General features: G+C 39.1%; 1 protein-coding gene across 2 annotated transcripts in view; it reads right to left on the reverse strand.

Moving 5' to 3' along the window:
- Nucleotides 1-341: 341 nt before the first annotated feature.
- Nucleotides 342-18,016, reverse strand: part of LOC126469085 (putative tRNA (cytidine(32)/guanosine(34)-2'-O)-methyltransferase) — a 77,955-nt gene continuing 60,280 nt past the window's right edge. For both annotated transcript variants that reach the window (XM_050096604.1, XM_050096603.1), the window contains one exon: nt 342-537. In XM_050096604.1, the coding sequence (XP_049952561.1) occupies nt 427-537 (111 nt within the window). In that variant the 3' untranslated portion in view covers nt 342-426. The remainder of the gene's footprint in view (nt 538-18,016) is intronic.

Below are 18,016 nucleotides of genomic sequence, written 5' to 3' on the forward strand. Positions count from 1 at the left end.
GGAACAATTTTCAGGCTACCACTGCCAACTTACAAAGATACATGTTGGGCGAAGTTGACTGAAACTTCTGATTTTCACTCTCCATACACAATGAACGGAACACAGACCACATTCAAAAATAATTTCCAAAATCTAATGAAACCACTTTCTTTGTAAATTGTGAGGATGCCTCCTTTAGGAATGTATCACAACTGTTTCACACTAAACAAAAATTGGAAAGGTTTTTTAAAGCAATATGTCTGAGTTATTGAGGCAGAACTGTATGAAAATTTAACATCTGGTTCATCAAGAACTTCTACTTATATTACTTAGTACCAAATGAACTGGAGAACATCAGCACATTAATTTACACTATTTATTTTATAAAATTTACGTAAAACAAAACCGTGGTACATCCAGGTCATTTTCTCACAACTTTTGCTGATTTTAATATTTTGGAAGCTCATTGTTTCTCTTCATCATAAGGTACTTTGCATATGGCGGTGAAATAGGTTCCTGAACTGGTGGGAGAGGTACATGCTTTCCTTCTGCATCCAACTGTAACAAATTCATGAGAATAAGTAGATTTCAGATGTTGGGAGGGTAATTTAAACAAAGAGAGATGTTATTAAGGAGAAAAGAATGCAGGAGACATGTTTCTAATAATTATAAAGTTAAAGTTCACATAACAAGCTGGTTGGTGACATTTTTGACAGAAAATTCAAAATGTGGAATAATATTGTAATCACACAAATGTACAAGCTATTTTTATAATCTATTGTGATACATAAGAAGCTTTTACAGCACTATTAGTTTTTAAAATAAAATTCACGAATAAAGCACTATTACTGATTGATAATTCTTACTTATGGACCATCTGACAGCAACTGAATAAAACACAATTTTAGTGCCATACGCGTTTCGCCTTTATTTTCTGCAAGGCATCATCAGTGGCTGGTTGTGTGGACAATTTCTTAGATATTACGCTCCTGTTGCATTTTTGGTGTTGTTCTTCTTCTTATGAATGCCTATTTGAGGTTTTTTTCCCACATTCCACAGCACTATGAACTGAATGCTTGTTTCAATGCAATGTTTTGTATTGAAACAAGCGTTCAGTTCATAGTGCTGTGGAATGTGGGAAAAAACCGTTGTGTTTTATTCAGTTGCTGTCACACGGTGCATAAGTAAAAATTATCAATATACCGTAATATTAGATGCAACTGGGGAAGACACGATTACAAACGTTGAGGATGTCACTATTACTGAAGTTGAAATATGTAAAAATTTTATTGCCTGACGATATACTGAAATACGTGTCAGTCCTGCCGGATATCCATGCTGTTTAGTAATCAGGCTCCCCCACCCCCAATAGTCTTAAAATATGTCATAGTTAATACTAATTAAAACTGAAGGTAAAATAATAAAAGAATCACTCCCTCATTCTTGAAAAAACTGTTTAATTATTTCCTACCAAGTCTTCTGAATATGTTATATCACATTCTGATTAAAAATTGGACCATCTACATTTACGTTCTCCAACCACCAAGAAGTGCACTGGAGAGGGTAAATCCTGTTGTACCAGTTATTAGGGTTTCTTCCTGTTCCATTCATGTATGGAGCATGGGAAGAATGATTGATTGACTTCATCTGTGTGTGAAGTAATTAATCCAAACTTATCCTCATGATACATGTGTGAGCAATATGTAAAGGGTTGTAGTATATTTCTAGTATCATCATTAAAAACCAGTTCTTGCAACTTTGTTAACAGACTTTCTTGGGTTAGTTTATGACTATTTTCTAGAGACTTTTGTCCACTTCTGTCAGTATCTCTGCGTCACTCTCCCACGGATCAAACAAACCTGTGACCATTCATGCTGCCCTTCTCTGTATAGTATATGTTCAATATCCCCTCTTGGTCCTACACACTTAAGCAATATTCTAGAACTGGTCACATGAGTGACTTGTAACCAACCCCATTTATAGACTGACTGCACTACCACAGTACTCTACCATTCTACCAATAAACTGAAGTCAACCACCTGCTTTACCCACAACTGAGCCTATGTAATCATTCCATTTCATATCCCTACAAACTGCTACATCCAGGTATTTGTATGAGTTGGCCGATTCCAACAGTGGCTCACTGATGTTACAGTGATAGCATACTGTAATTTTTTTTGTTTTATGAATTGCATCATTTTACATTTCTGAACATTTAAAGCAAGTTGCCGATCTCTGCACCACTGTGAAATCTTATCAACTTTTGACTGAACATATATGCAGTTCCCAGAATGAGATTTTTACTCTGCAGCGGAGTGTGTGCTGATATGAAACTTCCTGGCAGATTAAAACTGTGTGCCCGACCGAGACTCGAACTCAGGACCTTTGCCTTTCGAGGGCAAGTGCTCTACCATCTAATCTACCGAAGCACAACTCACGCCCGGTCTCACAGCTTTACTTCTGCCAGTATCTCGTCTCCTACCTTCCAAACTTTACAGAAGCTCTCATGCGAACCTTGGAAGGTAGGAGACGAGATACTGGCAGAAGTAAAGCTGTGAGACCAGGCGTGAGTCGTGCTTCGGTAGCCCAGATGGTAGAGCACTTGCCCGCGAAAGGCAAAGGTCCCGAGTTCGAGTCTTGATCGGGCACACAGTTTTAATCTGCCAGGAAGTTTCATATATGCAGTTTCTTTCAGGTACTGAGTTACAGATATCTGAAAAAAATCAGAAGTTACAATTAATACTGTCTGGAAGGTCATCAACATAAAACATAAACAGCAAGCATGCCAAAACACTTCCCTGGGGCACACCAGAACGCTACTTCTGCATCTGACAATGACTCTCCATACAACATAACGTGTTGTGCCCTCCCTACCAAAATGTCTTCAAACCAGTCACAAATTTCACTTCATACCCAATATGATCATACTTTTGACATTAAGTGTAGGTGCAGTACTGAATCAAACACTTTTTGGAAATCAAGAAATACTGCATCTACCTGACTGCCTTAATCCAAAGCTTTCAGTATGTCATGTGAGAAAAGTGCGAGTTGGGTTTCACATGATCGATGTTTTCGGAATCAATGCTGGTTGGCATTGAGGAGATCATTCTGTCTAAGACACCTCACTATGTCTGAGCTCAGGATATGTTCTAAGATTCAACAACAAATTGATGTTAAGGATACTGGTTGGTACTTTGTGGATTGCTTATGCTACCCTCCTTGTAGACTGGTGTGACCTGTGCTTTTTTCCCAAGAACTGGGCTCAACTTTTTGTTCAAAGGATCTATGACAGATTACAGTTAGAAGAGGGGCTAACTCAGTCATAAATTCAATAGAGAATCGGATAGGGATTCCAATGTGCCCTTGACCTTCATTTAATTTTAATGATTTCAGCTGTTTCTCAGTACATTGACACCAATACTTATTTCATTCATCTTTTCAGTGGTATGAGGATTAAACTGAGGCAGTTCTCTGCTTTGCTACCCTCAATTTGAGTTCCTGTCTCATTTTCTAGGGACTGTACATTAATTTTGGTGTCACTAACAGCCTTTATATATGACGAGAATTTCTTTGGGTTTTGTGAAATGTCATTTGACAATATTCTGCTGTGGTTGAAGGCTTCATGCATTGTTCTCTTGACAGCCAAATGCTTTCCATTCAGCATCTCTCTAGCTATATCTGTATGCTTTGTTTTACACCTATTATGCATTAATCTCTGTTTCTTTAGAAATTTCTTTACAGTGACTGTATACCATGAAGGTTCCCTTCCATTATGAACTGCACTACTGGGTATATATCTAACCAGTGCATGATCAACTATACTTTTAAACTTGAGCCATAGTTCCTCTACATGCTCCTCCCCTCTGCTGAAAGTTTCAAGTTCCTAACTGTGATATGACACTACTTCGGTAAACATTGTTGCTACAACAGCATCATGGTCACTGTACCATTTTTGAAGTTCCAAGTTCCTAACTGTGATATGACACTACTTCGGTAAACATTGTTGCTACAACAGGATCATGATCATTGTACCATTTTTGATGCAGACATCATTAAAGACATCAGGTCTATTTGTTGCCATTAGATACAATATATTTTCATCATGCCTGGTTCCTAACTATCTGTTCTAGGTAGTTTTCAGAGAAGGCATTTAGTAATGTTTCACAGGATGCCTTATCACACCCACCACTAACAAAACTGTCATTTTCCCCATTGATTGTTGGATGATTACAGTCACCACCGATGATTACGGTACAACTGGGAAACTTACATACAAGCAAACTGAGATTTTCTCTGTAGTTTCTGGTTACATCAGGAGATGAGTCTGTGGGTGATAGAATGATCCAGTTATCATTTTATGAACACCCCTGATACTGGGTCTTGCCCAAACAGTCTCATGTGCAGCTTCAGTTTCTATCTTGGTGGATTTGTGTTTCTTGTCTACTGTGACAAATACACCACCTCCATTTCCCAATTGCATATCCTTTCGATATACACTCGAATTTTCCCCAAAAATCTCACTGCTATCAATTTCAGGTTTCGACTGGCTTTCTGTATCTAGTATTTGTGAGCTTTACTGCTTTTCAGGAATGCCTCAAACCATGGCACTTTGTTGCAAATGCTTGGGCAGCTTACCATTAGGATTTTAATACTCTCGCGTGTGGGAGGAATTTCTTTCGCTCTTACACTGAAGCTTCTGCGTTTCCTATGGCTATTGTTGTCTGGATTGAATGGACAGTCACCTAATCTAAAAACCATTTTGTGCACACTGCACACTGTCAGCTATCTGAGTAGCAGCTTCTTATGTGCAGCGTACACCTGACACATTTAGGGGGACCCTATGACACAAGTTCAGGAAGTCTCAGCCTAGCTCATCACAGAACATTTGAAGTCTCTGGTTCAGTCCTTCCACTCGATTCAGAACCAAAATGCCACAATCAGTTCTGGTGGCAAAGCTGCAAATTGTGAGCTTCGTTCAAACTTCATGATTCATTCATTTTCAAAGATACATATTTTCCTAACTATTACAGATACAAACATGACTGATGCATTAATAGAACCATAAACTCACCCATCAGCTGGCATTACACATGGAGTGCCATGACAAAATGGTGTCAAAACAAGAAAATAGTTTTTGTCCATGAGATGTTTACCTGTTACAACAATGCGGTATGTGTTCAGAAGGAATTATGGAAAAAAGACATGTAAATGGAGCATTGCGCTTTGGTGCAGACAGTTTAGGGGCACTGGATGTCTCTGTAAACAGAAAAGTACTGGTTGTCCAAGTGTGCCAGATGCAACTGTGGAGAGGATGAGGGAAAGTTTTGCATGTACCCCAAAAAAATCGGCAGTCCATGCAAGCCATGAATTTTGAATGCTACAGCAAACTGTGCAGTAGATTTTATGATGGCAATTATGTTTTAAATTGTATTGTGTGCAGCCAGTGCAATAATTAGAAATAAGAAGATAATGGATGGAGCCTTCAGTTTTGTGTCGCAATACAGTGAACACCTGAGGATGAACATTTATCCTCCAAGCTGACACTCAGTGAGAAAGCAACCTTTCTTATCTGGAAAGGTTAATCAGCATACTGTGAATGTGGGGCACTGAAAATCCTCATGCAAAGTTACAGACGAGGCTGTATGGACCATTTTTCCTCTGTGAGTAGACTGTGAGAAGTATCTTGATACATTGCAGTTGTGGTTGTTCCCACAAGTGATTGTTGATTTTGAGAATTTCATCTTCCAACAAGATGGGACCCCTCCGCCCCTCATTGGAGCATCGAAATTCATCACTATTTAAGCAATGAACTTATTATACATCACTAGATTGGGTATAATGTGAAGATAATGTGGTTCTGTTACTTTGCAGTCCTCCCCTCCCCCTCCAGAAGTGGCCTGACCTACATCTCATGACTTTTTCCTTTGGGGGTAGATTAAGGATGGTGTTTACGAACCCCCATTGCCAATAACTCTGGATGAGCTCAGAGACTGCATTGATGCTGCTTTGATGCCCATCAACAGGAGTTTGCTGCATAATGTATGGAATGAACTTGATTATGACTTGAAATGTGTCGTGTGACCAGAGGGCATTCACAGAACATTTGCAGAGTGCAAAATGCAAACTTGATGAGTTTATAGTTCTCTTCATTCATTGATCATATTTCTACATGTAATATTTTAGTAGCCTGGTGCTTTGCAAGCCTCCCAACAGTGTATGGTGCATTGAGTACCACTATCATTTCCTCTCCTCTCTTTATTCAATTCCTGGTGCATGGAAGGAACAGCTGCTGGTGGCCCTCCATAAGAGCTCAAAGTTTAATGTCAAGGACATTTTGTAAGATTTTTGGGAGTAAGCAACATGTTACAAGACCGTAATTAGAATGAGTTCTTGTACTTTTAAGAGGGGTGTGCTTTCTTGGTTGCACATCACCTCTCAATGGGGTTGGATGAATATTTCTGTAACAAAACATACTGCTCTTCAATATTTGCTCTATTAATCCTATATGGTAAGAGTCGTAGACCAAGTGATAATACTCAAAAATCGATTGAATGAGGATTATCTTCACTACCTCCTTTGTGGGCAGATTACATTTCCTTAAGATTTTTCCAGTTAATCTGACTGGTATCTGCCTTTGCTGTAATTAGTTTTATGATGTATGACTATTTCACTTTAAATCACTCTGGATCCATACTTTTAGAGATTATATGTTTCTGACTGTTCAGTGATCTGTTGTCCATAATGAAGTCAAACCATAACGCATGATTCTACTCATTTAATTGCAATGCATTACATTCATTTATATTGAGGGTCAAATGTGAGTCCATAAACCAAGTACTGATTTTCTGCAGGTTTTGCTTTCCTGCATTTTGCTAAAATTTTGCTCAATTTCTCAGTGTGTGTCGGTAAACACATGCATTGGTGAAATATCAGACTCTTCTTCACTGTCAATTTCATATATATATATATATATTTTTCCATACGTTGTGGACAGAAACTAAACAGAAGTAGTTGTTACTTTCACAGAACTTGAACTGCTTAGAATGCTTGTCATCTTTGAATTTATGAATGACTTTTATTGTCTCAGTAAATTAAGTGATGGGATGAAAATTCCTAAAGAAAATAACTGATTAGCCATGCCAGCTCCCTGCAGACAATGTTTTCAAACCTCCAATCAAGTATTTGGTAATAACTGCTGTTTTCCCTGTGTATGTTGTCAGATTTGACTATGACAGCTCTTGTAGTACTGAATTTTTGCACCTGAAGTGTATTTGTGTTCCATAAATATTAAACAAGTATTTCAATACAAGACTTCTTCACATGCTGCCTAAGGGTTGTAACATTCCGGTCTTATGGTTACCACCCCTGCATTATGTAATACTAGACCAATGTTCTTATATCTCCAGCTGTAATTAAATTCAATTACTTTTTGATAATAGGAAAAAGGCTTTTAGAAGAATAATAGCAACACCAAACAATGGTAGTTACAATACCCTTTGTACCACAAGCAATCAAAATCAGATTCAGGAAATTAATATATGGAAAATGTTTAGATAAAAGAATAACATATTTTGTTCTCATCATCTGTAAATGGTATGAATTAAATCTCGAGCCTAATTAACAAAATACAGATAATGGATCATTTAGCATTGTTAGAACGCTTATTTCTACAATTTCAATATTAATATGATTTTTATGTGTTTCGAAAATGACTTAAACTTGTTCTAGGAAAGTAGGGAATATTATAGAGTGTTTGATAATGTTGTTAAATTATTTCATATTATAAATCATGTTTTGTATTATTATAACCAGTAGTACATTGTAGGAAGAGTATAAGTACTGGGCCTCGAGTATTGTTAGGGTAGATGAGCGTTAGACCCACTAGAGGACAGATATGTGAGTACAGTTGAGATAAGTTCTTGGTACATGATTCAGGTTTGGATTTACAGTAGAGTAATTCGTGTGTTGGACATAGTCTAAAACAGCATATTAGAACAGTGCAGTGGCGGATTATTTCGGAATGTTAAACAGTTTGATTTAATATCACAAAAGGCAGAATGATATGTGGCTTTATAATTGTACTTTGTTGAGTATTAATGTTGAACAATGCAATGGGCTTCACACATGCATTTCCACCAAATTACTGCAGCTGGACTATTAATATCACCAGTGTAGCATGTGATACCATCGGGTAGCTGTAGTAGTAACAATGAGGCTTATTACACTGAAGATTGATCATGAGCTCATAAGCTACAGGTTTTGAAGGGAATAAATCTACGTACTTACTTTACTTCAGTTGTGACCTACATTACTGTAGTGAAATCCATTATGGTATCCTGTATTTACTGAACAAGCATATTTGTGCTCATGTATGCAGTTGTCGAGGGACACCGAGGACAAGCTATTTACAGGTATTTAAACCATTTTTAACTACTCACTAACCTGTGGGACATTACAGGGTGTACAAGTTAGTTTGACAAATTGTTGAATGAATGAATGAATGAATGACCCATATGCTTCTTTTGTTTCTGCATGTATCTCTTTGAAGATATGCGACATTCCTTGGCATGCTCATTATGTGCAAAAATAAGTAACAAAACCACAAACAGTTCCACCCTCCTAATATTTAGTCACTAAAATGCTCTAGTCCATGAGCATTATTTGTCTGCCAGGTAGACACAGGGTTACACACCACTCTGCCTGTATGATATGTAACACCACATACACTGAGGTGACAAAAGTCATGGGATACCTCACAGTATTGTGTTGGACCTCCTTCTGCCAGTGTATTGCAGCAGCTCAACATGGCATGTACTCAATAAATCATTAGAAGTCCCCCCCCCCCCCCCAGCAGAAATACTGAACAGTGCTGCCTCTGTAGCCATCCATAATTGTAAAAGTGTTTTACGGGGTGGTCTGGGCAGCCAAATTGTTTGCTCAAATTGTCCAGAATGTTCTACAAACAAAACGTGAACAATTGTGGCCTTGTGATGTGGTGTATTGTCCTTGAATGGCTGAAAATGGTCTCCAAGTAGACAAACATAACCATTTCTAGTCAATGATCTGCTCAGTTGAACCAAAGGACCCAGTCCATTCCATTTAAACATGTTCCACACCTTTATGGAGCCCCCACCAGCTTGTGCAGTGTCTTGTTGACAATCTGGTTCCATGGTTTCATGAGGTCTGCACCACAGTCAAATCCTACCATCAGCTCTTACCAACTTAAATTGGAACTTGTCTAACTGGGCCACTGTTTTCCAGTTGTCAGATTTGGTCACGAGCCCAGGAGAAGTGCTGCAGGCTATCCTGTGCTGCTAGCAAAGGCACTTGTATTGGTCATTTTCTGCCTTAGCCCATTAATGTAAATTTCATCCCACTGTCCTAATGGATACATTTTCTGTATGCCCCACATGGATTTCTGTAGTTATTTCATGCAGTGTTGCTTCTCTGTTAGCACTGACAACTCTCCACATACACTGCTGCTCTTGATTGTTAAGTGAAGGCCGTTGGCCACTGCATGGTCATAGTGTGAGGTAATGCCTGAAATATGATGTTCTTGGCATACTCCCGACACTGTGAATATCGGAATTTTGAATTTGCTAATGAGTTCTGAAAAAGAATATCCCTTATGTCTTGCTCCAGCTACCATTCTGGGTTCAAAGTCTGTTAATCCACATTGTGAAGCCACAATCACTTCACAAAGCTTTTCACATGAATCACCTGAGTACAAATGACAGCTCTGTCAATGCACTACTCTCCAGCACCATATGTACACGATACTGCTGCCACCTGTATATGAGCATATCGCTATCCCATGACTTTTGTCTCCTCAGTGTAACATGCAGTCAAGTCCAGCAGTATATGTATTTTTCTGCCAGTAAAATTTACAATTTGTTTAACCCTTATCCTTTTTTAACTGTAACTAATTTTTAAGATATTTTTATTAGTCCCATTTAGCTACATCCTATGCATTGTCCACGAGAAGAGGCAGATGGTCCTGCATGGTTAGTTCTTTTAGAATTCTCATACATTTCTAGGAATGACTGGGATTCTATAAACCAACAGATCTAACACAGCTGTGCAGGAAGGTAAATACTGTGACTTTAGAAATCACTTCATAATCTGAGTTTGGTTGGTTGGTTATCATGTTCTTCAACAGAAATTGTGTGTTTTGCTCAGAACTGTGCCAGTTTCTGTGCTGTCCTGCAGTCAAGGCAAATGAGAACAATTGCATAACAGTCAAAGGAGTCCTCAAACTTTCTTCTGTCACTTGCCCCCATTGCCCGTGTCTCAGGCTTCAGAAAAAGAATTGCTCAACACCTGATTCAGATTATGACATCTTGTGCCTGAATACCTTCTCTACTCCCTCTCAGTAGTGATACATAAACACAGTTGTTGTGTTGTATATGGCCAGCATGTGTCCTCAGTTTTGTTGGCGAACAAAACCTGTAATGGTTTGCAGAGACCACATGTAGTGTCACATGGCAGAATGATTGTCCTACAACCTCATGAAAATGGCCATATTATGCTGTAGATGTGTTTATCTGTACTTCATATGTGGACCTAAATGTGACAGTCAGAATAATAAAAATGCCATTTTGTCCACCACAGAAGAGAAAAAGTCAGAAAATTCAAGCTTGGAAAATATTTCATTTCTAGAAATTGGTATTTTCTTGATTTTGATGGAGAGCACCTTGAAATCATGAAGTCATGAGTTCTGTAACACACTTGCCAAGGCTACATAATATGCCAAACTTGGGAGATAGGGATGGTCTAGATACAATCATAGGCTCTTAAATGTCAGCTGTACTGGCTAATGTGAGGTGTTTTTTTTTTTTTTTTGCCACATTCATCTGGTCAAATGTAGGGACTGGCATGTACTTTACACATTTACAGCTTTAAAAATACATTTGGTGAAAGCTTGGATCATACCAGTTGATAATGAAATACAGACGACAAGAAAAATGGAATCAATGCATTAATCTGATCAGTGTGGAGTTTTGTAGGCAAAAGATGAGGTCAAAGTTTAAAAAGAATGTTCTAATGGTTATTTCATGTTTCTCCACTTTGAGGAGTATTAATGATCTATTTTGCTACTTGTTATTGATGTCCAGCAAAATTTCCTCAGTAATTCTGAGTTTTTATATTTCAGCTTTTTAATATGCAGTGCTAACGTAAAATTATTTGCAAATATGAATTTTTTTGTGATTGTTATGTAGCTTTATTTCCTAACTTGATAGCTTCCCAACATTTAATACAGTTTAGAATCATTAACTCGAGAAACATATAATCCATAATCATATTAACAATATGAAAAGATCTACTTTGCACATCCTGATGAAATATGGCTACCTCTTAAGTATTAAAGGTATTTAGTAGACAACTATTACTCCTGTGGGATACGATGAATGTTCTGTTTCTCCTGCAAGATATAGTGCTTGGGACATGACATGTTTTCAGTCTTATGGAAGCAGTAACAAAAAATAGTATTTTTTTAGGGTCTTGCCTCCTCTTGCATAAATCTCTGCGGAGGTCCATGGATCTCTGTAGGAATACCAGCACCATCTGCATCTACACAGGTACTCTGCAAGCCACCGCATGGTGTGTGGCAGATGGTACCCTGTCCCACTCGCAAACAGAATGAGGGAAAAATGACTGTCTATACAGGGTGATTTTTTCCACCATGTACAAACTATGGATTGATCAATTAGAGAATACAGAACAAAAAAGGTATAATGACTTACATCCAGAAATGCATGGTTTCCAAGCTATAAACCATTTATTCAATGGAAAAATGAAAATGTCATGTGACTAGGGCCTGCCGTCGGGTAGACCGTTCGCCTGGTGCAGGTCTTTCGATTTGACACCACTTCGGCGACCTGCGCGTCGATGGGGATGAAATGATGATGATTAGGACAACACAACACCCAGTCCCTGAGCGGAGAAAATCTCCGACCCAGCCGGGAATCGAACCCGGGCCCTTAGGATTGACAGTCTGTCACGCTGACCACTCAGCTACCGGGGCGGACATTTATTCAATCATACATTGTTACAGAGACTGCGGTCTAATATTTACATCTACATCTACATCCATACTCCGCAAGCCACCCAACGGTGTGTGGCAGAGGGTACTTTGAGTACCTCTATCGGTTCTCCCTTCTATTCCAGTCTCGTATTGTTCGTGGAAAGAAAGATTGTTGGTATGCCTCTGTGTGGGCTCTAATCTCTCTGATTTTATCCTCATGGTCTCTTTGCAAGATATACGTAGGAGGGAGCAATATACTGCTTGGCTCCTCGGTGAAGGTATGTTTTCGAAACTTCCACAAAAGCCCGTACCGAGCTACTGAGCGTCTCTCCTGCAAAATCTTCCACTGGAGTTTAACTTTCATCTCCGTAATACTTTCACGATTACTAAATGATCTTGTAACGAAGTGTGCTGCTCTCCGTTGGATCTTCTCTCTCTCTTCTATCAACCCTATCTGGTACGGGTCCCACACTGGTGAGCAATATTCAAGCAGTGGGTGAACAAGTGTACTGTAACCTACTTCCTATGTTTTCAGATTGCATTTCCTTAGGATTCTTCCAATGAATCTCAGTCTGGCATCTGCTTTACCGACGATCAACTTTATATGATCATTCCGTCTTAAATCACTCCTAATGCCTACTCCCAGATAATTTATGGAATTAACTGCTTCCAGTTGCTGACCTGCTATATTGTAGCTAAATGATAAAGGATCTTTCTTTCTATGTATTCGCAGCACATTACACTTGTCTACATTGAGATTAAATTGCCATTCCCTGCACCATGCGTCAATTTGTTGCAGATCCTCCTGCATTTCAGTACAATTTTCCATTGTTACAACATGCTATACCATGCAGGCACAATTACATTATGTGTTGAAAATGGTTTCCATGTGCGTCACCACATGCGTGTCGTGTACACGCCGTAGCATGTTCTGTCTCTCATGTTCACATTGAACAGGCTGCGTTCGAACTGTGTCAAAGGCATTATGAATATGCTGCTCCCGTTTCTCCACATCTGAAATTGGCTCTGTGTACACAATACTTTTGAGATGGTCCCACAACCAGAAATCACATAGGTTGAGATCTGGTGACCAAGCAGGTCATGCAACTGGACCCTCTCATCCGGGAAGACATGACTGAAGTGCGCCCAAATGTTAACTGTGAAGTGGGTTGGAGCACCATCATGTAGCAGCCAGATAACCCTTCAAGTCATCAATGGTGCTTTCTCCAGCGGGAGAGACAAAGTCACCAGCAAGAAAAGCTGAATGATCCAGCTTGTTAGGCAACGTGGAAGGAATACTGGTCCCAAAATATGGTTGCTAATTATCCTGGCCCACAAATTCCAGCTGCACCGATGCAGATAATTCGCTGTCACCCTACCTTAGGGGTTCTGCATACTGTCCCACAGATGACTGTTATGAAAGCTGAAGATAACACTCCGTATAATGGTGGCATCATTTGCGAATAGGATGGATGACACAATGCACAGAATTGTGCTTGCCTGGTGAAGAAACCAGTGACAAAACTGCTTCCGATGTGCACTGTAAGTGATATGGGTAATAACAATTATGGAGAATGTTCCACATGGTCGTCTGGCATACCGTGTACCGGCAGGCCAACTGCCTAATACTGACACGGCAGTTGCCTACCATAGTGTTAATCACATTTTCCTCCAAGTCTGGTATCCGAACATTTTAGGTATGTCCTTCATGAATTCCTGCTTCTGAGCCCTGTCTCAGACAAATGGCAAACACTAAAAGCTGTGGTTGTTGTTGGCAGGACTAGGTCTTCTGACACAACCTTGCTACCTGTTGCCCATTGACATTTGCCTTTCTGTAAGTAAACACCATGTCAGCAAGCTCTTGATTCCAATACGAAACTATTGGTACAACGCTGTATAACATCAACAGCAAGGTGAGTCAGTAAGAGAAATAAATCAGACACAACATTACCAATTACTATAGCAGGAGAGAGTGCTAGGGCATGACATATGAGGAACAGTATGACCCTCTAGGAGAAAACCATGCATATTGTAATTGTGGCTGATTTGTACAGCACATATTAGACCACAGTCTCTGTAACAAAGTACGGCCGAATAAATGGTTCCTACCATGGAAACCATGTATTTCTGGACATATGTTCGTTAGACCTTTTTTGCTGCATTTTCTCTCATTGATCAACCCCTAGAGTTTGTACATGGTGGAAAAGATCACACTCTATGCCTCTGTATGAGCTCTGATTTCTCATACCTTATCTTCACGGTCCTTATGTGCAATGTATGTTGGTGGCAGTAGAATTGTTCGGCAGTCAGCTTCATATGCCAGTTCTTGAAATTTGCTCAATCATCTCCATAACACTTAGGTGTATCCCAAACCTACTGGTAACAAATCTAGCAGCCCACCTCTGAATTGCATCAATGTCTTCCTTCAATCTGACCTGGTACGGATCCCAAACACTTGAGCTCTACTCAAGAATATGTTGCACCAGCATCCTATATGCGGTCTCCTTTACAGGTGAAACTCTCTTTCCTAAGATTCGCCCAAAAAGCTGAAGTCGATCGTTTGTCTTCCCTAACACAGTTCTCACATTCTCGTTCCAAATCATAATGCTTTGCAATGTTATGCCCAGATATTTAAACAACTTGACTGTGTCAAGCAGGACACTAGTAATACTGTACCTGAACATTACAGGTTTGATCTTCTTATTCATTTGCATTATCTTATATTTTTCCACAATTAGGGCTAGCTGCCATTCCTCAAACCAACTGGAAATTTTGTCCACGTCATCTTGTATCTTCCTACACTCACTCAACTTCAACACCTTACGGTACACCAAGGCATCATTAGCAAACAGCTTCAGATTGCTGCCCACCCTGTCCGCCAAGTCATTTATGTATATAGAGAACAACAGCTGTCCTATCACACTTGCCTGGAGCACTCCTGACAATAGCCTTGTCTCTGATGAACACTCAACATCGAGGACAACATACTGGGTTCTATTATTTAAGAAGTCTTCAAGCCACTCATACATATGTGAGTTTATTCCATATGCTTGTACCTTCATTAACAGCTGCCAGTGGGGCACTGTGTCAAATGCTTTCTGGAAATCTAGAAATATGGAATTTTCCTGTTGTCATTCATCCATAGTTCACAATATATGATGTGAAAAAAGTGTAAGCTTAGTTTCACACGAGCGGTGCTTTCTAAAACTGAGTCAAGGACATCAGCTTTATTATACTGAAACTGAGAATATGTTCAAGGATTCTGCAGCAAACAGAAGTCAGGGAGATTGGTCTGTAATTTTGCATGTCTGTTCTTTTACCATTCTTGTATACTAGAGCCACCATGCTTTGTTCTAGTTGCTTGGGACTTTGTGCTTGGCGAGAGATTCCTGATAAATTAAAGCAAGGTAAGGGGCCATCTTTGTAAAATTGAACTGGGATTCCGTCCAGACCTGGTGATGTATTTGCTTTCAAATCTTTCAGCTGTTTCTCTACACCAGGTATCTTTATTACTATGTAATAATGTACATATGCGAGTCTGTCTGGTGGTCAAATCATAGTATGTTTGTACGATTCTCCTGTGTGAACAATTTCTTGAACATGAAACTTAAAACTTTGTCTTTCATTTTGCTATCTTCAGCTGCCACAAGAGACTGAATGGAAGCCTTAGACCTGCTTAGCGATTTTAAATAACACCTGAATTTTCTCTGGTTCTCTCTCAGAACTTTTGCGAAGGTGTGACTGTGGTGATTGTTGTGTGCTTTGTGCACAGATCTTTTCACAGACACAAGAATCTCTACTAATCCTCGCTTGTCGTCATTTGTGCATTCCCTTTTGAACCGAGTGTGTGACAGTCTCTGCTTCCTCAGTATCTGCTGAATTTTGTTATTAAACCATGGTGGGTCTTTTCCTTTATCCACTTACTAGGCTCATCACTCTCCAGACCACGATTTACAATCTGTGTAAAACTTTACCCATAATTCCTCTACACCCATCTTACTGGGACTAAATGATGCCAATTCACTGTCTAAGGGAGATGCTAATAACTGCTTATCTGCTCTATCTAGCAGAAACTCTCTTCTAGTCCTCTTGACTGATTTATTGACTTTCGTAATCACAGTTGTTATAATGACATCATGATCGTTAATCCTTGTTTCTATACTGACATTGTCGATAAGGTCCAGCCTATTTGCAGTTACAAGATCTGACATATTTCCATTGTGTGTGGGCTGCTGAACTAGCTGCTCCAGACAATTTTCAGAAAATGTGTTCAAAAGTATTCTGAATGACTGTCTGTACCCCCCCCCCCCCCCCCAACAAATCCACAGACATCTCAGTCTACACTCAGCAGGTTAAAGTCGCCTCCAACTAGAATTGCATGATCTGGATATTTATGTGTTACTGACCATAGACTTTCTTTGAATGACCCTAGAACTATTACAGCAGAATAAAGTGGCCAGTAAAAACATCCAACAATTAACTTAGTTTAACCTAAACCTGTTATATATGACTTCATTGTCACACTCAGATTCCACCGCAGTAGAGACAATATTTTTGTCAACTGCAATGAACACTCCCACTCCAATGGTCTCTGATCTGTCTTTCTGATGCATGTTCCATGACTTGTTAAATATCTCAGAGCTTTTCAATTTGACGCTCAGCCAACTCTCAGTCCGAAGAATAATCTGAGTGCGAGGAACTTTCCTGGAGGGCAGTAAATTCGGGAACTTTATTACGAATACTTCGACAGTTTACTGATAAAACTGTGACAGTTGAAGTGTCTTTATTCTGAACATTGTTTGGCTTCTCTTGATGTATATTGACTTGTGAGTGTTCATTGGAGCACCTCAAACTACTGCCTAACCTAAAGAATCCACATGTGAACTCCACAAGTACTGTGCTACCCAAGTAGCTGCTTCCTGTGTAGTGCACCCTGACCTATCAAGGGGAGTCCTACAAATCCCCACACGATAGAATGACGGCTGGCAGGTGGCATCAGTGAAACATGTTGCAATCTTGAAAATAACCTTTTTTTGGACTGACTGACTGGCAGTACTTGCAAAAAGCGCTTCAGCCACACTGAATTTTGTCACCTACTTTGCTAATTAGAACTAAAGAATCTGTTTATCATACACTGAAACCCTGCTTTTACACTTTTCAAGGGACTTCAGAAAAATAGTGTAAAATGCAGGAAAATGTAAAATATGGGAAATAATGTTTTAAGCTGTAAAAGTTACGTATAGGATAACCTCTTGCATTTTCTCACTTTATGTATACGTACGTAATAGGCATCAAAATACTTGTCAGGGGTTTGTTTATTATCTAATAAAGGTTTATTTGCTAATGAAAACCACTGATGTAATGAAACTGACAACTATCTGGGAAGTAGAAATGTTTGACTCAGTTTCTTATGTCATGATTGATGCTTTTGAAAGCCTGCAGCTGTCATTTACTATTTAAATACTGCACCAGTTACATATTTTTTCATGCAGTTTGAGAATTTTTTCTCATCATCAAGTACAAATATTTACATAAGTATTTTGTGTGGTGTTTGTATCTTTGTTGTTCTATGTCTCTTGCACTGTATTCATCTTTTTGAGGTTATCAGGTACTGACCTCATTTATGCAGATAAACCCAACACACATGCAAACTATCACTTACATTGATTGTTTGTGTAACATAGAGAATAAATTCTTGAGACACATTTTGCCCAGTATAAAGAAATTCATATTTGGTGCTGTGCTTAAACCAAAAACATATGAGCAATGCGAAGCGAGTGAAGGTTTCAATTAGTGCTACAAGTGGCTGAACAATGAAACCTGCTGTTGTGATCTTCGTCACACCTTTGTCAATCATGAAATAACACATGTGCAGTACAGACAGTTTGGAAATGATTGTGATTGGTCCTGATATCTTTATTCAAACAAAACTTGACCACCCAGAAGCAGTATTGGAAAATCGGTTTATGAAATCTGGTGGTAATTAAAAAAAAAAAAAAAAAAATTGCATAA

Source organism: Schistocerca serialis, chromosome 1 (assembly GCF_023864345.2).
Source record: "Schistocerca serialis cubense isolate TAMUIC-IGC-003099 chromosome 1, iqSchSeri2.2, whole genome shotgun sequence".
NCBI classification, from domain to species: domain Eukaryota; kingdom Metazoa; phylum Arthropoda; class Insecta; order Orthoptera; family Acrididae; genus Schistocerca; species Schistocerca serialis.